This window comes from Penicillium riverlandense (assembly GCF_028828495.1).
Source record: "Penicillium riverlandense strain IBT 135883 chromosome Unknown utg000006l_segment0_segment0, whole genome shotgun sequence".
NCBI lineage: Eukaryota > Fungi > Ascomycota > Eurotiomycetes > Eurotiales > Aspergillaceae > Penicillium > Penicillium riverlandense.
Genome location: NW_026643197.1, coordinates 2,261,229 through 2,283,681, shown reverse-complemented (window position 1 = coordinate 2,283,681; position 22,453 = coordinate 2,261,229). Strand labels below are relative to the sequence as shown.

Here is a 22,453-nt window from a genome sequence, read left to right as displayed (position 1 = left end):
TTGCTGGAATGTGTTTCTGGTACAATTTACTGCCTAACGGTAGAGGCTTTCTGGCAGAGAGAAAAGAGCACACATGCCTTTGCTGCTTGCCTCACGTGGGGCTCCTTCAATTTAGCGAGAACTGGCAGCAATTCATTGTCTACTGGACGGCATGTCTCTATTATTGCAGCCTTCATGAAATAACCGCTGGTGTAGTAAAGACTGGCAGAAGCGTGAAAATCTTGTAAACTTTCGACATGAACCGGTGAGATCTCCGCGGAGATGGTCCGGGCCAGGTATGCATGTCCCACCCGCCACCTTGGTAGATACGTTCAACAACATGGAACGGTTTGACTAATGCGCATGGGGTCATTGTTCAGAAAAACAAGGAGTAAGATAGCATATCCATAGACATATGACGTTGACTGACCTGAGTCTTACGTCAGGTCAATCGCCGGACTATAAATACATACATTTAGTATTCATGCGAAGATCCATTTATCTTAGTACTCCAAAGCCTTTTTCCAGGAATGTTTTCCCCTTTTTTGTTCTTTGGTGAGAGTTATTTCCCCAACAACATTTTGCCGGGGTGTGGTTGTAAATCGATTTATCGTTCGAAAGGCCCCACATTGCCACCAGCTCAATAACTTCAGCCGTGTTATACCGCGTGTCATACTGAAGACCAGGATGTCGTGAGTGCAGTACACATGTGAAAATCGCATTATTTACGTTTCTTGAGAGAGTCCAAATTTTCGTAGCTCCGCCGATTGGGAATCCATATATGGCAGTGATTTTCGCCGGTGTTTCAGACTGACTTATAGCTTGAGCTATTTTGAGGTCGGGCCAAAGATGCTTTCTGCCCTTCTACCATATTGATATCGGGGAAAACACATTTAGCTACAGAGTTGTGAGTAATAGATGTTACTGGCCTAGGCAGAGAGAGTATCAGTTGCAAAACCTGGGGCATGCGCAGCCTTCTTCCTAGTATTCCATATCTCGTCCATACTACCACCCTCCCATACACTTTATTACTGTAATTAATTGGTGCAAGGCTCACCGATATTTTTTATGTGTGATGGGCTTCGCATAATCCCTAAAGAGATGTAATTAGCTACGAAAATAATTCTTGCTCAATTTGCATATGGTCGAAACCTTTCCCCTTTCGTATTTCGCGCGCGCAAGTCCTAATTAGGAAGCCCGCGCGCTCCATCAAAAATGTGTCGGTCTATAGCTACCGGAGCATCTCACAAGGCATAAAAAGCCCCTCAAGCTACTCACCATGGAGTTGCTCTCGTCTAGAGACATCCCTGAGCGAAACAGTACTCAAAGAGCTACTTCTTTGTAATTTTAATTTGAATTCACCATGGTACGAGTTGCAATTGCAGGCGGGACTGGTAAGCTGGGGAAGACCATTGCCGAAGTTCTATCCCAAAACCCAAAGCACAATGTATTTGTGTTGACTCGCAAGGTGAGATCCTCCCGGACATTATTCGTCATGTAGGTCTTTCCTCACGTCGGTAAACCTATTAGCCCACTACCCTACCTCGTGTCGACGCTCCTGTTTGCGTTGTAGACGATAAAAACGTGGACGGCCTCACAAAACTGCTAGAGGAGAATGCTATCGAGGTAATTATCTCGACAATCCCAGTGGCTACTGCGGAAGCGAGCGAGATGGAAATCAATCTTGTGCGTGCCGCCAGCCAGTCCCGCCCGACCAAGCGCTTCATTGCCAGCCAGTGGGCGATTCCTGTCCCTAACCCGTGGGTCTATCATGAGTTGAAACATTCCATATGGTGGGAAGTTGTGCTAATAACTACACTTCAATAGTCGGCTTCATCTTCCGAATCAAAAGTATCTGGATGCCACTATCGACGAACTGAAAACCACAGAGCTGGAGTGGACGACAATCTACAATGGCTATTTCATGGATTTCTTCGGCACTCCTCATGTCAAGAGCAACATGGGGATTTTTGCTATCCATATTGACATGGCTAGCAAAGTGGCGGCTATACCAGGAACAGGTGACGAGAAGATCTCGTTCACGTACACCTACGATATCGCGAAGTTTGTGGACGCAGCCCTTGATTTGCAAGAGTGGCAACAGAGTCTGTTTTGCTATGGAGATGTGCGCACCTACAATGAAGTGTTGAAGTTGGCGGAGAAATATACAGGTTAGTTGATGACGCTGAGCGCAGGCGAATGGATTGCTTACTACTCACAGGCGCCAAATTCACTGTCACCTATGACAGTCGTGAGAAGCTGGAGAGAGCGGAGATGACTGAGCTACCATTCCATACTCAGATTTACTCTTTGAGGCCCAAAGCTGTGCTGCAGCACAGATTCTCTCGGTTTGGATTGTGTGGTATCGATGGCTTTTATATTCCACCAAGTGATGGGACGACTCTGAACGATCGTTTCCCCCATATCAAGACTACGACAGTAGCAGACATGATGGCGACTTGGAAAGGAAGATAGGTTGCTAGGGTAAAGATTAGTGGATTATTTTACAGTTATCTGGATGTTTCTTCTTGTGGGACTGGACTATTGTTTGATAGATGAGTGAATGTTTCCTAGGCTAAGAAGGCAGGATAGCCAGAATCATCAACGTTGGAAAAAGCGCAAGAGAAATTAAAGAGATCAGGATTATCGACAGTGTCGCTTTTTCTGAACTTGTCAATTATTTGGCCAGATTCGCGTATGGCGTGGAGCAGTTGCGATTTTCCTGACCTTCGTACGAGCGAATCAAGCTCTACTGATGTTTCAAAGCCATATGAGATGCATCCAATGATGGATATGGGCCATGCAAGTGTTCGCAGCCTTGCAATGGAATCGATTTCATGAAGGAGAATGATTGCCTTTTTACAATCCTCCATTATCTGTGAGTCCCGTGGCCTCCATCCGAAGACAACAACATTGAGATAAATTCGAGCTGCGTGGGCCCAAATCCGCGTCGTGACGCTTCCAGAATGTCCAGTGATTTGGTCGTCAGATTGATAATATGGCTTTTTTTGCCAGAGATCAGCAGGTGCCGCTGTTTCTGCATCAAGAGCTTCAAGCCCTTGGTGCAAATTGGCAAATATGGGTTGGGAACGGGTGATCAAATCCATCTGAGACAACCCATCTCCATATGCCTGGTCTTTTTTCCACACAGATAAGGCTGAGGTTTCTCCGATCGCAATCAAAACCCAGTTGTGACAGCCCACGAAATGTAATAAGTTCAGACGGCCGCTAGTTTCTTGGAGTGGGATGTCACCGATAAGCCGAGAGTGCAGGTGAGATAGAACAGGGGCTTTATCCAAGGAAGTACTGGCAATTATGTCGAAATATAGTAGAATTGCTGTGAAAAACCGAAACCCGGCTTGGTCTGCATTCCATAGCCTGCGTTCAAACCCAATGACTCGAGATCCGGGCCAGTTCATTCTTTCCAGAACACAAATTAGCCCGTCTTGTCCTTGATTAGAAGAAGAGGAATCGTTGTATATCTCCTTGAAGAGATTTATGGCCATGGTGAGATGCGCCTCCCAGCCTTTATTCACCCCCACAAAGCGGTCAAAGATCAAGAGCTGTAGGATAGATTCCATGACATGCGCCCGTTGCAATATCGTAGGATTTGGATCGTCATTAAGCTTCGCAATGTCCGTTTGCAGCATCGTGAATGTCTTTTCTGCTCGTTCTGAAACTTCTTTCCAGATACTTGTCCGACAACGCTGTGGACGGCCGGATGACACGTCGGCCAGTTCCGCCGTGTCATTGAGCCCCACGGTAAGGAAGAAAGAACTCATGCTGAGCACGGAATGAAACACGGTTCCATTTTGTTTCACAAAACGGAGTAGCCAGGCGCGCCCTGTTCCCATTATGGGAGGTCGGTAGAAAGGGAATAGAAATGGGAAGACATAATCTAGATAGATCATAATGAGGTCTAACTCCCATGCCTGGGATGCGGTTGGGAATGTTGAGTCCATCACCTCTAGGTCGAACACATGGTCTGGGACCACTGCGAGTGGCTTCGAGTTATCATTCATATTGTTGGCTGAAAATGGCCCATTCATCATAGCTGGTAGTGAGATAGCTCCTGGTTGTGTCGAAATAGATGGTTCAGCCTGGATGGTGGGCGGTGTTAAAGAGACGTTGGTGGAATTTTCTATGAAATCCGATTGTGAGGTGACGACAAAGCCTGTGAGACTTCCATTCGATACGTTGGACTGTTTCTCTCGCCGTTGGCCGGCAGAATATTTGATTTGCTGCTTAATAGTTTCTGCCATCTGCTTCTCCTGGGAACCGCCGTCTATCCATTCTGGTTTATCCTTTGAGCGATAGCATGGAATTTCTAGGTCGACACAGACTTGACACCGCGGCTGGGCTCCATCGCATCCCTTGCGCCGAAGGCGACAGGTCCAGCATCGGTCTGTTGCTCTTGTGCGAGGAGCCATGGTTGAATAAAGTGCTAAGGCAGAGGTCCAAGGCGACGGAGCGCGACGGTAGGAACAGCTTCAAGTGGGTCCGCGGCTCGTTACTACCTCATGGGTTCTCCCTTTGGTTGGTAGTGCGCCCGTGGTGTGTCCGGATACACCGCCCCATGTTTCCTTCGATGCTCCGCCTACAGTCTTTCAGCTCTTACCCACGAGAGAAAAGCTTGTCATAATTTATAAATAGAAGCATGCCGTTCGACTACTTTTGAGATACATTCTCTTTACCATCCTAACCTCCCCCGTCGGGTTGCCTGTCCGCTCCTGTACACCCTAATCGATGGACTCAACACTATTATTGAACTTGCTTTTGATCACGGGAACTTCATCCCTCGTTGAGATCTGGGATCACGTTATATATGCTTATAGTAGGATTTCATTCAAATGTTAGTTCGTCGGAGCGCTCCGAACAGTAGTAATTAACTCGTCTCCCAGTCTCTAGCACCGAAACTTCGATAGCTAGTGGGCTATAACTACCGAGTAATATAGACTCAGGAGTTCTACTCGAGGCAGGGCTACATAGCCAGAATCTCCAAACATAACTGGTTTGTCGTAGCCTTTAGAAGGGTATTTCGTTAACTAAATGTAAACCAACACCGCCTAGGTTTCTAAAGCCAAAACAACCGAATCGCAGAACTAAACCGGTGTAATACTAGGATAATCCGTGCATTGGTGGCTAGTATAAATTTTCTGCCCTGATTTGTTAAACTTAAAGTGGCACACTAAACGGCATTGCGTATTTCGCTGTCACCCAACAATACGACGTAGACTATTGCAAATCTCATGGTGATGGATTGGTTTTTCGCATATTGCAGGAAATTGTACAACTAAACAAACAGAAAAGCAAATGATTCATTCATCCCAATCATGCAAGCAGTTTAGCGCTTCTTGATGCTGATGTCAATCTTTCCAATCAACCATGCCGCGACAAAGAGCGACAGCACACCCGCGAACATCGTGACGGGCTTACGCAGGGCGTCTGCCAGCGAGTGTTCGTAGGTAACCTATAATTTCAATCTGTCAGCATCTACATCTGTCAATATTGAGAACATTTATTACATACCACCAGCTGCGAGTTGCGTGCTTCATCGGTCAGACTCTCAACCTCTAGAGTCAGTGTGGTGCGACCCAGCGTGTCCATATAAGTCTTGAGCGAGGACAAATGCGAGGCAATATGGTTTGCGCCGGGGAGACCGTTGCTAGCAGTGCCATCAACAGTCTGGAAACGGACATTGTGTGCGCCCTCGGGCAGAACCACACGCACGACCACGCGCTCATACTGCACGCCCTCGGGGACCTTGGGCCCCTCGAGGAACGGCACCTTGAGCACGTACGAGTCAGAGCCACCGGTAGCACGGCGCAGGTACCGCGTCAGATCCTGGTTCCAGCCCACGCGGAAGCTGTAGTTCCAGCCGCCGAAGATCGGGTACCGGGGCTTCAGCTCCAAGTGCGCGGGGGTCTTGGCCGTGCCAGGACGGAAGCGGCTGGTCGAGACGTTGCCGATATCGTCGGTAAAGTACGGGTCGACCGAGCCTGGTTGCAGCGGGTACAAGATCTCGCGCACCGCGGACGAGGGCAGTTTCTGGTAGTTGGCGAGCGTCCACTCGACGCGCGAGAAGTGGTTGACCAGCTGCGACCCGTTGTTCCGCAGCCAGTATCGCTCCTCTGTTGCCAGGTTACCGCCCCAGTGCGACACTTCCAGGTCGCGTTCCAGAAGGTGAGCCGTTATCACCGGGTTGGTGAACTCGTACCGCACGGTGATGGGGTGCTCGGTTCCGGGGGCCACCTTGGCGGTGTCGTAGGGCCCGTATGTGTAGGTCGCGCCCTTACGTTCGGGGTCCTCGCCTGAACCAGTCTTGATGCCGGAAGTGGTTGTGTAGTCGGGCACCTGGGTGTTGGGGAACTTCAGTTTGGTCTTTTGTGTGATGGTCTGGTAGGCTGAAGGCACATAGGCCGAGAAGGTGTAGCTCAGGTACTGCTGGTCGGCCTGGTTGATGGTCGCCGGACGCGGGTGGAGAGAAGACAGGATCGAGTACGAGATGCCCAGTGTGATCTCGGCCTTCGGGGCCAGGGGCTCAGAGAGGTGTACCACAAAGTATTGGTTGCCACTGTTGAAATTGTTAATCAATTGGTCATCTGCTGGGATCATTGACACGTACCTGGCCGGATCAACCTCCGTAGCATCTACCTCGAAGCGGCCCTTTTCTGGGGCTTTCTTGTCCCGGACCTCGAAACCTCCAACGCGATCAAACACCTTTGACGGGAAAGGGATGTAGTAATCGCTCTGCGGCTGCTTGTCGACATTCTCCACGACAACATTGACAGTTTCGCGCACGTAAGCCTTCTCCAGGTTGGTGTTGCGCACGAGATTGGTGTTCTTGAAGACCTGCGGCACCTTAAAGTCGGCCGGCAGCTCCACGCGAGACGGGTTGGCGGCAATGCACAGGCTGGGTGCAAGCAGCCCGAGCAAGGCAGAGTATAGCCTCATTGTGTGAGGCTGGAGAACAGGCAATTGTTCTCCGAAGTAGCAAAGTTGGCGTGGGGTTGATGCAATTGGAGGCCACGAAAGCTGATGAGGTGTCCCCATACAACTCGCTACGGCACGCGCGGCGGCTATAGTGCGCAGTCCGCTTATCGCGATAACGGCAGCTCTTCTACTGCGTCTTTCTCTCTGCTGTACACACACGACTGGGCCACATGGGTGTGGTTCTGCTACCTGCCTGATATTTATTATTGCTTGATATATCCTCCCGCAAGATGTTTCTACGGCGGGCTGCAGCGCGCCCCAGCTGTCTCCGAGCTGCCGCATCACGACCATCGCGTCTGCGCAGCTACCATGAGCTGGCCCAAAGCAGGTTCCTGCAGGTCTCAGAAGAAGTTCGCGATGCAGTCGCCACGGGAAAGCCGGTCGTTGCCCTTGAGACGACAATTTATACACACGGTAAGTGTGTCTCGGTTCAATTTCTGGCGAAACAGCCCCCTCCATGCAAATGCGGGGAAGGCTAATTCAGGCGTAGGGTTTCCTTACCCGGACAACGTGGCGCTTGCGTCGCTATTGGAGTCCGTCGTTCGATTGAATGGCGGTGTTCCCGCGACTGTGGGCGTTTTGGGCGGCGTTGCGCGGGTTGGACTGAGTGCGGACGAGCTGATCGAGCTGGCCACGACGGCGGAAACGAAGAGCGCATTGAAAGTATCTCGTCGAGATTTAGGATATATCTGTGGTCTGGTGGGTTTTACTAAGGAACGATAGGAATGTATTAGCTGACATGGGCAGGGAATGGCTGGAAAACGCATCCATGGCGGTACGACCATTTCTGGCACGATGGTGCTGTCACTTCTTGCCGGTATCAAGATATTTGGCACGGGCGGCTTAGGTATGTTGGTAATGACTGGCAAGAATTTCTCTGACTCTTTGTAGGCGGTGTTCATCGTGGAGGGGAGACGTCCATGGATGTATCTGGTAAGAAGCAAATAAACACAAACAATTCCAGCTGCTAATGTTTTCTTCAGCCGACCTGACTGAGCTGGGACGCACCCCCGTGACGGTCATCAGCTCAGGATGCAAGAGCTTTTTGGATATCCCACGGACTCTCGAGTATCTCGAGACGGAGGGAGTTTGCGTCGGCACCTTTGCGGATGGCAGAGAGGGCCCCGTTGACTTCCCTGGTTTCTTCACGCGTGAGAGTGGAGTGCGCAGCCCCCGGGTCATTCAAGATGAAGCAGAAGCGGCTGCCATCGTTTGTAAGTGCCTTGGCTTTTCTAGATGTTTTGTTTTTAACCAGGATGCAGATGCCCAGTCAAAGTTGCCGGTTTCCTCTGGGATTCACTTTGCCAACCCTGTCCCGTTGGAATACTCTATCCCCAAGGCCGATATGGATCGCATCATTGAAGAAGCCCTTCGTCTTGCCGATGCAGAGGGCTATCGCGGCAGTGACAATACCCCCTTTGTCCTGGCCAAGATCAAGGAATTGAGCGGTGGCAGCAGCTTGCCAGCTAATCGTGCCTTGGTGGAGTCGAACGTCAAGCGTGCAACCAAGGTGGCTGTGGAGCTGGCGAAACTAGAACAGTCGGACCGAAGCGCAGGGGTCCGGTGAGTTGCGGTCAGATATGTCAAGTAGAATCAAATGCTAAGTTCGGAGATCTTCTACATAGACACATGCCAGCTGTTTCGAAAGTTACTCATGCAGCAGAAAAGAAACAAGAAACCTCAACGGCACCTCCTGAACCGGTTGCACAAACAGATATCCTCGTTGCAGGCTCCCTCGCTATCGACCTTTCCTGTGACTACACCCCGTTCGGCGACGAGCGTGCCCAAGTGGCGCCTATACCGCACACATCGAACGCAGCCGTCATCGGCCAAAGCCTGGGAGGCGTAGGCCATAACGTCGCTTTGGCTGCCAGCTATATTGGTAGCAATGTACTCTTCTGCAGCGTCGTTGCCGACGACCTCAGCGGTCGCGCCGCGCTCTCAGCCCTCGAAAAAGAAGGTCTCAGTACAGCAGGCATCCAGGTCCTTCCCGCCACACCTGGCACCCGAACAGCACAATACATAGCCGTCAACGATGCCAACAAAGACTTGCTAGTCGCCATGGCCGACATGGGTATTCTCGAGTCCCCGGAGCATGAGCTTGATTTTGACGGCTTCTGGGAGCCCCTGATGCAGCGCACTCAGCCGCGCTGGGTCGTCGTCGACGCCAACTGGCGGGCCGAGCTGCTGGCTAAATGGACCAAGCTAGCCCGCAAGTACGGCGCCCGTGTAGCCTTCGAGCCCGTGGCAAACGCCAAATCCAGGCGTCTGTTTGGTAGAAATTCCAGCGGCGCCGATGCTACTATCGGCCCTGAGCACACACTGCCCAACCACGCCATCAGCCTCGCCTGTCCAAACCGTCTCGAGCTCGCGGCCATGCATGGTGCTGCTCGAGATGCTTCCCTGTTTGACTCCCCGGGCTGGTGGCGTCTCATCGATGCAATGGGTCTATCACCGGCTGGCTCTCGGGATCGTCTCGTCGCTTTGACATCACCTGCTCTCGTTGATGAAGGCCTCCCCCAGCAATCTCTCCAGCTCCTCCCATTTATTCCATGCATTCTCACCAAGCTCGGCTCGGCCGGCGCTTTGCTCACTCAGCTCCTTCCCCCCGGTGATTCCCGACTCACGGACCCGGATGCTGCACCGTATATCCTGGCACGCACCTCGCCCTCGGCGGACGTTCCCTTCGACGGCGTGTACATGCGCCTCTTTCCGCCTGAGACTGTTGTCCAACCCTCGGATGTCGTCAGCGTCAATGGCGCAGGTGATACCCTGCTGGGTGTTTTGATTGCTGGTCTCGCGAGGAGAGAGTCGGCTCGAGTTGAGGATATCCTCCCCGTGGCCCAAGAGGCTAGCCGGAGGACTTTGGCCAGCGCTGGCGGTGTTAGTGCTGATTTGGTTGCTCTGCGCACCTCGCTGGTGCAATAGAACAGTGACTGAGCACTATGGCGTTTTTGGCCTACTAGCGCGTCTTGTATAATATACAACTTGCATCATTCATCATACATAGTTCACTACAATCAATTCATTCTGGGCACCAAACCCCCATCCAACAGCCCAACCTGCACAAGCACGCTCGCCTGGTCCCAATACACCTTCTGGCTCGCAATACTACCGGCACAGAAACTCACCACAACGACAATCACCATCTGCACATCGCGATCCGTCGGCGCCACGCCCGGTAGCAGCCACGGGATCTCTGCGATGTGGCGGAATGAAACCTGCACCTCATCAACAATCTGGCCGGCACCTACTGTTCTGGACAGAAGCCGAAGGTGCTGGTTTGCTGGGCCAGCTGGGATGAATGGGTGAGTGAAGAACGATTCGAGGGTTGGGGCATTGGTTCCTAGGGTTGATCAGCCATCCTTCTATACAACAAACAATATAACAAGAAATAAGACAGTAAAGCTCACCAGCGGCAGCAGTAGGAACACCTTCCACCCCCAAGTCCCCCGCGCACACCCCATGCCCCTCGTCCACAAGAAATTCCATCGCCGACTGCTCCTTTTCAATCTTGTTCTTTCTACTCCATAATCTCATCCAATACGCCTCCCAAACAGTCTCAATCCCCTCAACCGGCCAATGGGCTCCTACTCCAAACGAACGCCGTAGACAGCCCAGCATACGGCTCCAGGCCAGCCGCGAGTGAATCGCGTCGTCATCCAAGCCATTGTCTAAGGCAGGCCCTGATCCTGCTTCTGGGTAGTCGAATACGTAGCATCGATGCCGCTTCTTATAGGTGACGTCTCCTTCAGGACCGGCGCTTATCCACGGCCATGAACATCCACCGTTGTTGAATTCTGAATGACGGCGACCCGCGAAGTGGATCTGGATGGGGAGATAGGTTGCTTTTGTTTCGGGGGAGAATATGGTGTCTGTTTTCATGCAGGCCGGTTGATTATCACCCTCTTCGTTATCATCTTGTTCTGGGGATTGGCTTGTCTCATGTCCATGAACGCCCGTGTTTCCAGCAGTGGGGTTGGATTTGGGTGATAGGAGAGGATAATAGGCAATCAGCGCGCATAGTCGAGGAAACGGATTCGTATTACTGGCGCTCAGATGGTGCGATTCAAGGAGGAGATATGCAGGACGGTGATATGCTTTTCATTGTGAAACCGTCAGCATTTCTTCTTTCCTGTTTAGTTCCCATGAATATGTAGAAGAACATACCAACAATCGCATACCTCTCCCCCGTCTCCAACTCATCCTCCTTCTCATGCACGAGATTCTCCAATGCCTTGCGGTCCCGCTCGAGATCACCACATCCCCCAAACGGGAGGTGCGTGACGTCGAATCCCTCGGCCTGGAAGGGGTGGACGAGCTGCGAGCTGACGTTTTGCGTGTCTGACACGAGTATTAGATGGCGGGATGTGCGTTCTTCGGCGCTGCGGTCGTGGTATCGTTTGGTGGAGCTTGCGCTGGGTGTTCGGTGAATATGGGGGCGCGCATTATTGTCGGCTGGGTTGGGTGCGCCTGTCGCAGTGGAGGAGCTGGCGTTTGAGCTCGGATGGATTAGACGGTTGAGGAATTTCATTTCTGATTTTGTTTTATGGCGTATATCTGGAGTTGTGGAAAAGGAGGTCTGTGTCTTGGTGTGACGTCGACGAGACTATACTTCCGATAAGATAGAGGGGAGCTGATTTCCACTTTGGGAGGTGCGGCTCAAAACTGCTCACTATATAGAGCACAGATAGTGTAGTATCTAGTCTAATATGCGCTAAGATGATGCTCATTGTACTCTAAAATCCAACTAACCACCTCGTCTCCTCCTCAACCTCCGCAGTCACCGTCCCCTCCTCTCCAAGATAACACCGATACGCCTCGCGCATCAGACTCTGCCGCGCAACCTCGCAGTCCACCCGGATATCCTCCACCAGTGCTTCTAGCGATACATAGTCGTACTCGGGCCGGATATACCCCAGAATCAGAAGATGCAGCGGCGTGCCGTAGAAATCCGGCAGGCGCTGGAACTTGGTTTGGCCTTCTGCTGTGGGGGAGGGTTGTGTGAGGGGGGGCATGATGTGGATTTCCTGGAATCGTCGTGGTTAGAAAGAAAAGCAGGAGAGAGGGAATTGCCTTTACATATATATGCGATAAAATATATATGTAATAAAGGTGATAAACGTGAGAGGACGGAGGGGGGTGGGACGGGACATACAACGGAGCGAACGGTATTTTTATAAAATGGATTATATCCAATACTCAGCACAGCCGGGAGGATAGTTGGTTTCTCTGTTTCTTGGTCTTCGTATTTGAACTTGGTCGGATCCAGAGCCACGACACCGTAGTAGACGCCGGTCGTCAGGTCGGGATGTTTCTCGGAGAGGTCGTCGGCAGGGATGTTGGCTGTGGGGATGCCGAGCTGTACAGCGGTAATTGAGGTTAACTTGGTTTTTCCAGTTCTATTCTTTCTTCTTTGTGGAATATGCACGCATGCATGCGGCAGCAGCAGCAGCAGCACAACGCATAGGATAGGCAGGGACCGAACCGTACATCTTTACTCCCGCGTCCGAATCCCTTGATCACCGGTCCGGACAGTCGGATGGGAAATGGAGCTTCTGGGCCTGTTTCAGGGCCGGCGACGGGGTCGCGCGGTTTGTCGGGGCGCATGTTGGAGTTGGGTGTGCGCTCGAGCAAGTTCCCGAGGTGTGGTGTTGGACAAAGGTGAGGCCGGGGTGGAATGTAGGATGTGTGCTGTGCGGGCAATGGATCGTAGATCAGATCGGACAAGTAGAATAGCAGTTCTAGCAGTCCCTCGAAATCTGGAGAGAGTGGAAGAGTCTGGAATAATGGAATGAACAAGAAGAAGAGGTGAAGTGGGGTTGAGTTATCGTCGATAAGGCCGCCTGAGGCATCGCTTGACTGGACTATGGATTCGACTATAGTTACTCTCCTTCAAACAGATAATAAATAAACAGACAGTTGCAATTGCATTCAAGTTATTATCTCATACATCCAATAAACCATGGAAGATACCGCAGTATGATTTTTTTCAGTGGTCCCTTTTTTGAGCGCCGGAAATCAGATCACAAGACATATCGACAGGAACAACACAAAAACACCACAATATGTGCAAGACGGAAACAACAAAGACACGGACGAAACGGAACTAGAACGAAAAGGAAACCAAAAACAAAACAGTTGGGGGAATCATACAGTCCCAAAATCGAACATGTACACCAGAAAGAAAAAGAAAAGAAGAGACAAGGTTGGTGAAAAAAAGCCTGTCAAGGGTATGGGAATGGGAAAGAATAGAGGAAACAAAGAACACACAAGACACAGGAATCAAATACACGGCAAGAACTGTGGACGAGGTTAGCACAACAATATCTCCCTCCAGGGCACCCGAAACTCACATTCATCACAATAAGCATAGGAATGTCGAAGACATCACGCTTTACCGTCCAGCAGTACGCGCATTCGACCTTTCCATCCTTGAATCCGAGCTGATTCATACCCGCCTCGCCGGCAATACCGCCCTTGCGCAGGTGACTATTCCACTTGCCCTCGTCCGACTGCGCCAGTTCCATGTCCTCCTTGGTCTTGTACTTGAGCAGCTTGCAGCGCGTCATCACGCTTCCACGCGAATCACCAAACGCAAGCCGGGCAAAATCCTCGTAGAACTCGACCACACTGTCCTCATCCATCAGTTCGGCCAGGAACACCGGTTGGGGGCGTCCGCTACTAGTGGCATTCTCGAGCGTCGAGCTTCGCGGTGTGAAACTGCCGCGTGATGTCGTGCCGGATTGGGGCATTGATGATCCGCCAGTATTGACGTTGAGGTCCGGTTCTTTCCCGAGTAACACGTCCTTCTTCCACCCGGTCAGGATACTGAATTCTTTGCCCACGGCGGCGATCTCGCCGGTACGACGACAGACGATCGTCGGTGTGCCGCACGCATTGATGAAGTCCTCATATTCCCACAGCGTCCGCTGGAAGCACTTCTCCATGAACACGAGATCATCTCGATTCAACGTCTTGGTAGTCGCAATGAATGATGGCCGGATAGATGCGAGCGCTTTGGCAATGCGCACCGTCTTTTGTGGTGAAAACCGTCGTTGGATGAAGGCAGTCAGACTGTGGAACCCGGTGGTGTAGGCGTACGGCTCCTTCACGCTCTCATAGATCGACGACGGGTTGCGATGACGTCGTTTCGGGCCGACTTGGAGACTCTGATGCTTCAAGCTGGGTGTTGAGATCAGGGGCCGCTGTCCATTGGGCGCAAGGCTATTCGACTTGGCTCCGACCACATTGTTGAAGGAAGGATCCTCGACCCCAGCGGTCGGGACATGCGGACTACTGGCCGAGGCGGGGCTCGTGAAGTTCGCTGGGCCACTCTCGATTGCAAAAGCATGAGGCGCATCAGGTTTCATTTGGCCCGGCAGCATGCCGTTTTGGCCATACACCCCGCCGACGTTCACATGGCCCGAGGCCTGTCCACTCGACCAATCGTTGAGCATGGGATCACCAAACATGAAAGGCTGATTATTCGGGCTTTCCCCGAACCCAGGAGCTGGCGTGGAGAACTGGGCTGACCCACTGCGGCCGATCGACCCGCGCTGCGTTGCAGAATCGCTGGGAGAATCTCCAGCCCCCGTGTGGCCATGTGACCAAGCATGCCAAACTCCAGAGCACCGTATCGATTCTCAAAGTTCATGCTGGATAAGTCAAAATTGAACAGCGCTGGATCACTGGGGTCGAAGAATGGCCCTGCAAATGGATTTTGGCCCTGAGTAGTGTCCCCGGAGAGCGCGTTGTTGGGCGTGGGCTGGTTCACGGTCGAAGACAGACTGGCATTCCGGACGTTCGGGGTATTCTTCATGTTGAACGTTGGCGACAGAGGTGACTGGGTGGTAAAGGGACTCTGGGCCATCGAGGGTTCCTGAAAGACGTTGTAAGACCCTGGTTGTGACTGCGCCTGCTGCGGCGTGGGATAGAAATTGCCATTGGCCGCGGCATTCGGTGTTTGTTGCTGCGCGTTCGTATTAACTGCAGTGGTGCCATTTCTGGGCACATTGTTGCGCGCAGAGTTTTTGTTGTTGTAAAAGGCGTTGCCACCGACTCCGGGCATCAAGGCTCCGTCCGGGGCGTCGTGCAGATACTTTGCCTTTTTGCGTACACCATCATGGCAAGCATCCTGGAGGCCGCGCTTGATACAGCGCTGACATGGCCGCTCGTCGCCTACACATAATCAGTCAGCCGTCCTCAAAAGAAGTAGTTAAGTGTCACGCGTACCGCAAGTCAAATGGGCGCGCTGGCAGGCAAAGCAGGCACGCCGGGCCTTCTTCCGACGCGGTCGCGAGGGGTCCTTTGCGTTCGCCTTGGTCATTTTCCCATTTTTCGGATTCTGCCCCGAGTGCTCGGTGATATCAGGCGAGTCACGATCCCCGCTACTGTGATCCGCTGAAGGGGCCGGAGAGCCGTGTTTGACCACCGCGCTCATTTCGGCATATGCTCCTGAGTCTGACACTCTAGTAGGTCACGATCTGTGCCTTGCCACTTGGGTTCTGAAACACGCGGCTTGGTGGCGACGGGACCATCCGCGCACTCGATCTATGGGGTATGCGCGGATTCGACAGTCTTGTCTTGTCCGGAAACCGATCGCGAATTGATCGGTGGATTTGGTTCTGGAATCCTCTCAAAGGCGGGTCTTCAATCGTAATATTGCGCGTTCGCGACCAATGCTGGCGGGGAGGCCGAGTCACGGGTGTAAATGGGAACAATCGACTCGATGCACGACGGGACCAGGCTGAAGTGACGCATTGAAGGGACTGCACGGCGAGCTCGGATTTGAGGAGATCGGCGCAGCGCTGGGATGAGGTGAGGCGCAAAAGCCGAGCGGCGGGATGAACAACGGCGAGCGGATAATTGGAGTGGAGAGGGACGTGGGCAGAAAAGACTGCGAGGAAGAAGCAGCAAGACCGACAGCGCTGGATGAAGTCGAGTGAAGTTCCTGGTCAAGTCGGGCCGGGCAGGCGGGGAGGGTGGACGGGGGAAAGGAAGAGAAGTCAAGGCGCGGGGAAGAAGAAGAAGTGGTGGATGGTTCGGTTCACTCCAACAGAATGTTCCCGTGACTCTCTCTACTTTCAGTCCAGTTGCAAAGAAGAGGGAAGAAGCTGACCAAGAGGAATGACTCTGAATCTAACTTTCGGTTCTCCATACTTTCACCATTCCAAGATGGTTTACCTAATTAAATTCGCGCATTCTGAACTCAGTACGAACTAACGGTTCAGGCATCCCACTGGTTCTACCTCCACGAACTACCTAGAACACGCTACGACTATTACCAGTACTAAAACATGTCCCTCTCTTGCAGTATTACTAGATCTGTAGAGAGCACAGTGAGCTGTTGAGGCAGTGTGACGCGTCATTTTCCGCTGCGACGACCGCTGATTGGAAGCAGGCGTATTAAACCGTATTGGCGCGGTGTCCGCGGCTCCGCCGGTGGCACGTGTATGTAGTAATTTAGTGAGCCATCGAGTTTCTGAAATCTTGAATAGTTATTAGTTAGTTATTAGTTAGTGAAAGCATTATTATTCACCCGCTTTCCGGCCATCCTGAGTGGTGAGGGAGAGGCTCTTCCCGAAAAATCCCTCATTCCGTTTTGTCCCGAGGCATCTGTTCTTCGCCCCCCTCGGCGTGCCTCGGTTGACTTCCGGGTAAGCACAAAAACAGGGACACATGATGAGGATGCACGCTTCATAACCAAGCGGTTGTATATAATGATTTTATTTTGGACTGGACTGGATGTGCGTGTGGGTGGTCATCCATCCCTGGTTTCTGACAAGTAGCTAGCCATGGCGGAGAGTGTTCTCTAATGCGACTAAGATTACATATGATAATGATGATGATGATGGAAAGGACAATAATAATAGACCCGGCACGAGACCTGTTGCCTATTGCATTCCATTCTCAACTGCCGGGGCCCTGCACGCTGACTCTTTATCCGCAACGGTCATGTGGTTGAGCTGGGATCTGCAGCTTGTGCCATATCCAATGCGACCATCCTGGAATAGCGACTTTGCATTCATTGCATTCACGTCTGCGAGGTGGCAAACCGACTCTTCTTGCGGAGGCGACTCCCATATCGGAAGAAAATGTACCTGCCAGAGAAAATGGGAATCAGTATATATAGGATTAATACGTAGGGTCTGGCGGGCTGCGAGAGACCCTTGCACTCTGCATATTGCATGCAATCCACTGCGAGGATGCAGGGACTATGCAAAATCCGTGGTCATAGCGCAGTGGGTATCAAACTTACGGGAAAGGCATCATGACCAGAGTCAAGAAGCCTAGCAATGTGGTTGCCCAGTGGAAACCAAGGTTGTTATACACTACACGGCCGTTAGCAACGAGGCCCACAGCAAAAAGAAGTCTCCATGCTCTCTGGACCAAGAGAAAAGAAGCGGACCAGCCCGGTTCGACAGCAAAATGTATACATATACACTGCATGGCAGCACAGAAAAGTGCCCAACCGCCGGTCCGTGGGATAAAAATAGCAACAGGCAAGGCAAACTCACTTTGGATACCGAATAAGGGGAAGATTCCTCCAAAGCTTGAACGCGAAAAGCTATTGGCGGCCAGCGCACTCGCGGCAAATGTTGGGTATGCATCTACCAGGAAGGTGAAGACGCCCGAGTAGACCAGGATGGTCCTATGATTGCCAGTCAGTATCATCTCCACAAGAATCATGATGAAGTTGAGGTAGATCGTACCCTGCACCGAACACGGCACTGCCAATGATAGGTGCAATCCAATGCACGTCTGGGTAGATCGTCCATGCAAAGATGAAGAGCCCAATAGTGACCAGGGGTCCACCCAGGATCGCTGAGACAATTAGAAACGTTTTGTTGATCAGTCCCAAAATGGACACTCACCTGGCGGAAGCCGCCACTCCGGCTGATAGTCATCGGTCTTTTGTGTGGCCTGTTCATGGTTGCGTTCCAAACGCTGGTAATTGCGGCGCCAGATCGGATCTGACAGGATGGCGATGACCATGCCGACAAAGAGACCGATGAAACACAGTCCACGCTGCCAGAGTACCAGCCCATACACCTCGTCAAAGACTAATTGGAAGGCACCGAAAAACAGGTACAGAATGCCCAGCAGGATTGCCGAGAAAATACACAGATTCAGACACATAGGCTCCAGTGTCAGAAGGAGTAATGGACGGTACATGGAGCGCAGAACGGTTTGCGCCACCGAACGATTCATTTTCTCGATCGGAGCTCTCCACCGGTCTTCTCCGGTTTCCTTGCGCATTTTTTGCGCCTTGCGCCGTAGGAGCCTGCCATTAAAAGGATTAGTATATTGGACACGGGTTTGATTTCATCACATACACTGGGTGGTATGTTTCGGGGACCAGGAAAACCATCGAAATCAACAAGACCCCGGTCCATATCAACAGCACATAGAACGTCCAACGCCTATTAAAACCATGAATCCTAGTCATTTCCAAAATATTCAATTCGAACATACCACGTCGTAAACTGATTGATGAATCCGCCCACTCTGTTGATCATCAGGTCAATCATCCAAGGCAAACCGCGGTTGGGGACAGGCAGGAAGCTTACAAGGGACCGACTTCAGGCCCGACAAACGGACTCGCCGTATAGAGCATCATGGGAAAGGCCAGTTCATGTCGATCGAACATGTCACCCACAGTACCACCAGCCACGCTCAGAAACGCGCTGCCAGCGAGTCCGTTGAAGAAGCGGCACACGAGCATCGTTTGGATATTCTGTGCCACCGCGCATGGAATCAACCAGATCAAAAATAAACTGAATGAGACGAGATAAATGTTCCTGCGGCCGTAGAACTGAATCGCAATTAATTACTCTATCTTTCTAGGAGTGGTGGAATCTGGGACATACCTCGGACAAGGGACTGAGAAATAGTGGGCCAATTCCTGTCGAACGAGAGGGTCAATAGCTGATCCAAACAAAATCATAGAAAAACGAACCAAGACCCCAAATGAAGAACGATAGTCCCAGAGTTGCGACCTCCTGGGAGCAATTGAATTCCTTCATCAATTGGTTGTACGTGGTGGTGTACATGGACGACGTGCATGTCCTATACCCGTCAGCATCAACGATTGACCACCCAACCTACCAAGGATAGACCAAGCACTTACACACAGAGAGACCCCATTGCAACAATAATAACAATCAACCACTTCCTCGCCTTGGCCATATTCCTCGGATTCATGGGGTCATTCTCGTCCCAGCCAACCGTAAAGCGCCGTTCTTCTTCCGTCTCTATAGTCCTAACCTCACCACCGTCTTCGTTCTGCAGGTGGTCACCGCTGATACTCACACCGTCGTTTAGAGACCAGGTGCGTTCGAGGGACCGCGATTGCTGCGAGCGCAACTTGTGCAGTGACGCCTCGCGCCGTTGTTCTTCGTCGTCGGCATCAGGGACGTGAATTGGGGCAAAGACTCCTTCTTCGGATTTGGAATCGTCAAACTCGTCATCGTGGCTTTTTCTTGACCTTGCGGGTTGCTGGGCGGGGTCCATGTCGTGGATCCGCAGAGCGTGGAACTCGTGTACGAGGAGGGACTCGGCTTGAATGGATGCGGGTGAGGGTATGAAAGATGACACCCGGGCAGGGCTTTATATGCTCATGCGATTTAGCTCGGAGTCGCGCGCGCCAGTCCTGGATGATTAGCAAGCAACCTGTAACTAGCTCCCCCCATGTAGCTTGGTCACTGGAATGATGCAGGAATTGCAGCCTTGTGCTGTCGTAGTTTAACCGGAGAGAAAGAAAGCACTTGCTCTTATCTCGGCGCCGGCAAAATTGATTTGTCAGGGGCGAGCATTCCGATGGATTTTAGTATGAATCCACTTTTTGTGATAAACCGCGCAAAACCGGCCGAGTGATATCATCCCCGCTAAGGCAATCGGGCCGAACGCCGCCGATACGGGAATTATTGTTGACTGGGATAGATCTAGTAGTTACTGTATATTGGTAAAGCTTGCCAATCCCATGTAGTAGACGGACGTATGTTCAATTAACTGGCTACTCGCTAACTACCAGGCTAGTCCACTGGAAAGCAATAATAACCAAACACGGCCCTTTTCTCCAAGCCCAGCAGCACCGAAAACTCCTTACAGTCCCCGCAACGGGCCACTGTTTGCAGACAGGAAGATAACCCAATAAACCAAAAACCAAACCCCAATTCCAGTCACAGCTCCAAAGCAACCAACACTGTACATGATACCAACAAGCCATCTACAGCGCCTGCACCAGCTGGCTAGCCGAGACGCCATCGGCATTCTCCTCTGCCCAGGATCCCCACAGTGCGGGCTTGCCGCGGATCTTGAGGGGGCCGCCAATGGACTTGGAGCCTTGCTCGGCCTGGACCGCATCCTTCGTGGCCAGCACCAAGACTTCGAAGAACATCTTGGTCGCGTCCGCCTTGCTGGCTCGCTTCTCGGGCAGCAGGTCCTGGAACAGGACGCTCTTTTTCTGCTCTGGCTCACCCAGGCGCTCCCGCAGGATGTGCACGGCGTGCTGGGTGCCCATCGAGACGGGGCCGCTGTCCAGGGGACGTGCAGGATCAAAGTCATCCAACGGCTGTTGCATGCCATCGTCATCGCTCATGTGCAGTTCCTGATTCTCTTCGTCGCCGGGGAACTCAATCTCCGACTGCGGCAGTGTGGTATCGAGACCAATCCCTTCATCCACAGCCACAATCGCTTCCTCATCGCCAAGCTCCAGGGCCGGCACGTCGGCGACCACGTCCATGTCGGAGATACCGCTGTCGCGCTTCCGCTTGAGTTCACCAGCCTTCTTGACAGCGTCCAACGACAGCAGTCCACGAAGTTCGGGAGCCCAGCCACGACCACGCTCCTCGCCAAAGACGCTCGACACGAAATCACCATTCTGTTGCCGAGTCATCAACGTGAGCAAAACAGGGTCGCGAGGCAGAAACGTGGCCGGCTTCAGAATCTGGGAACGATCTTTCTGGAGTGCCTTGACCACGTTGGAGGACATGGTGGGTTCCTTGTCCATTTCCATGAGCTTTTGGCGCTTAACACGCTGACCATGCTGAGCAGCGTGCTCTTCCTGGTTCAACTCTTCTTCGAGTTGGTTCATCTGCCCCGACCCGGCATCCGAGAGTGGGCTTCCTGAGTCACGCTGGAATCGATTCTCTTCCGCACGAGGAGTCAGGGCACCGAAACCGTCATCGTTGTCGAAGTCTAGGCCCAGATCGTTCAAGTTGTCGTGAGGACCATCGTCATCCAAATTCATCTTGTCCGACTGAGCATCATCATCGCCAATATCCAATTCCAGGTTAACGTCGTCGTTGAGCTTCCCAGCGTCGCTGATCATATCTTCTTCCATGGGGCGCGCCGGTGGCGCGTCACGACCAACTTCGATGGTCGTGTCATCGTCGCCGATGTCAAGGTCAACCAAAGAGGCGTCTTCAAGTCGCAGAGGCTCCTGAGAGACAGACCGTCGGAAAGTGCTGTCAGGAAGAAACTGGCTTCCAAAGTCCAGCTCGCCGGGGCGCTTGCCCCCTGATGTCTCAAGGTTCAGATTCTGGGGGAACAGCAGAGACGTATCGAGGTTCGTAAACAGGTCAGACTCGGTGAGAACGTCAGGAAGAGTAATGCCACCAGGCGCGACGACGGTGCTCGTCAAGTCATTGTTATTTGTTAAGCGGAAGGCCTGCGAGGTGCACATGGTTAGTTATGCATTAAAACGCGACAGCGAATGGACGTACCATCTTAATTTTCATCAAGGCTTCGTTGCAGTCGTCGAGGAGGTAACGCGCTTTCCGACTGTAGATGCGGACGACACCCAGCAATAGCTGACCGCTCAGACGCAGAGCCATGGGCGCCTGACCCTGGTCAACGATAGCACTGACACTGCTCTCAATGTCGGATTGGAGAATGTGCGATTTGGACAGTTTGCGCTCAATGTTGGCCGACAGCCAGACGCGGGCCAGCGGCCCCGTCTTGGACAGGAGGGTCTCCGAGTAAAACATGGTGGACAAGCAGGATTACACAAAGCGAGTCGAAGGTAGGCCCTCCCAGCATGGGATCGGGGTGTGGAGAGACTCGAGTCACCAAATGAGACGACGCGCTTGAAATAAGGAAAACAAAAACGAGGCGACCCCTATGTTGGTTTCGCGCACGGCAATAGAAAAACCCAAGGGCTGCAATCAGTGGATGTATTCAACACAAATAGACGCGTTAAGACCAAACCATCGAGGCGGATGGGATTTGGGGGGTTGGGAAGGAGGGGAGTAGCGCGACAGGAGGGTTGAGTTGGCAGAGGAACCAGCGAGGAACGACAGATGCGCGTCCACATTCCCGTTAGTAATGGAGGGGGCTGGGTGATGGTCACGTGATCTATACCGGTCCAAGAAGTATAGCAGTAGTATGAAAATGCAAGCAATGGCTAAGACATCGTCATATACGCTGAGCCGGTGTACTGGTCACACACATACTGAACAATGACTTCCAGCAATGG

The 22,453-nt window shown here is 52.1% G+C and overlaps 9 protein-coding genes across 9 annotated transcripts; 2 read left to right on the top strand and 7 right to left on the bottom strand.

The window, feature by feature from the left end:
• Positions 1-1,342: 1,342 nt before the first annotated feature.
• Positions 1,343-2,454, top strand: N7474_007135 (uncharacterized protein; the record flags this gene model as incomplete). The annotated part of the gene is made up of 4 exons (XM_057198545.1): positions 1,343-1,447; positions 1,510-1,739; positions 1,807-2,150; positions 2,201-2,454. The coding sequence occupies 4 exons, from the start codon at positions 1,343-1,345 to the stop codon at positions 2,452-2,454; spliced, it is 933 nt and encodes a 310-aa protein (XP_057051985.1).
• A 95-nt stretch (positions 2,455-2,549) lies between these two features.
• Positions 2,550-4,409, bottom strand: N7474_007134 (Zn(II)2Cys6 transcription factor; the record flags this gene model as incomplete). Its single annotated transcript, XM_057198544.1, has 1 exon — positions 2,550-4,409. One exon carries the CDS (start codon positions 4,407-4,409, stop codon positions 2,550-2,552), a length of 1,860 nt encoding a protein of 619 aa, XP_057051984.1.
• A 914-nt stretch (positions 4,410-5,323) lies between these two features.
• On the bottom strand, positions 5,324-6,933 carry N7474_007133 (dolichyl-diphosphooligosaccharide--protein glycotransferase subunit OST1; the record flags this gene model as incomplete). Its single annotated transcript, XM_057198543.1, has 3 exons — positions 5,324-5,449; positions 5,509-6,553; positions 6,605-6,933. The coding sequence occupies 3 exons, from the start codon at positions 6,931-6,933 to the stop codon at positions 5,324-5,326; spliced, it is 1,500 nt and encodes a 499-aa protein (XP_057051983.1).
• A 269-nt stretch (positions 6,934-7,202) lies between these two features.
• On the top strand, positions 7,203-9,900 carry N7474_007132 (pseudouridine-5'-phosphate glycosidase/carbohydrate kinase family protein; the record flags this gene model as incomplete). Its single annotated transcript, XM_057198542.1, has 7 exons — positions 7,203-7,386; positions 7,463-7,671; positions 7,720-7,819; positions 7,864-7,905; positions 7,956-8,186; positions 8,235-8,535; positions 8,598-9,900. The coding sequence occupies 7 exons, from the start codon at positions 7,203-7,205 to the stop codon at positions 9,898-9,900; spliced, it is 2,370 nt and encodes a 789-aa protein (XP_057051982.1).
• A 92-nt stretch (positions 9,901-9,992) lies between these two features.
• On the bottom strand, positions 9,993-11,506 carry N7474_007131 (dienelactone hydrolase; the record flags this gene model as incomplete). The annotated part of the gene is made up of 3 exons (XM_057198541.1): positions 9,993-10,225; positions 10,599-11,072; positions 11,143-11,506. 3 exons carry the CDS (start codon positions 11,504-11,506, stop codon positions 9,993-9,995), a joined length of 1,071 nt encoding a protein of 356 aa, XP_057051981.1.
• A 205-nt stretch (positions 11,507-11,711) lies between these two features.
• Positions 11,712-11,990, bottom strand: fmn1 (riboflavin kinase; the record flags this gene model as incomplete). The annotated part of the gene is made up of 1 exon (XM_057198540.1): positions 11,712-11,990. One exon carries the CDS (start codon positions 11,988-11,990, stop codon positions 11,712-11,714), a length of 279 nt encoding a protein of 92 aa, XP_057051980.1.
• A 1,267-nt stretch (positions 11,991-13,257) lies between these two features.
• Positions 13,258-15,415, bottom strand: N7474_007129 (Zn(II)2Cys6 transcription factor domain-containing protein; the record flags this gene model as incomplete). Its single annotated transcript, XM_057198539.1, has 4 exons — positions 13,258-13,275; positions 13,329-14,453; positions 14,513-15,153; positions 15,208-15,415. The coding sequence occupies 4 exons, from the start codon at positions 15,413-15,415 to the stop codon at positions 13,258-13,260; spliced, it is 1,992 nt and encodes a 663-aa protein (XP_057051979.1).
• A 1,593-nt stretch (positions 15,416-17,008) lies between these two features.
• On the bottom strand, positions 17,009-19,488 carry N7474_007128 (MFS transporter; the record flags this gene model as incomplete). Its single annotated transcript, XM_057198538.1, has 11 exons — positions 17,009-17,189; positions 17,234-17,306; positions 17,493-17,626; positions 17,688-17,799; positions 17,850-18,259; positions 18,312-18,398; positions 18,451-18,483; positions 18,546-18,790; positions 18,846-18,880; positions 18,935-19,044; positions 19,106-19,488. The coding sequence occupies 11 exons, from the start codon at positions 19,486-19,488 to the stop codon at positions 17,009-17,011; spliced, it is 1,803 nt and encodes a 600-aa protein (XP_057051978.1).
• A 715-nt stretch (positions 19,489-20,203) lies between these two features.
• N7474_007127 (kleisin alpha) lies at positions 20,204-21,965 on the bottom strand (the record flags this gene model as incomplete). Its single annotated transcript, XM_057198537.1, has 2 exons — positions 20,204-21,646; positions 21,702-21,965. The coding sequence occupies 2 exons, from the start codon at positions 21,963-21,965 to the stop codon at positions 20,204-20,206; spliced, it is 1,707 nt and encodes a 568-aa protein (XP_057051977.1).
• Positions 21,966-22,453: the final 488 nt, after the last annotated feature.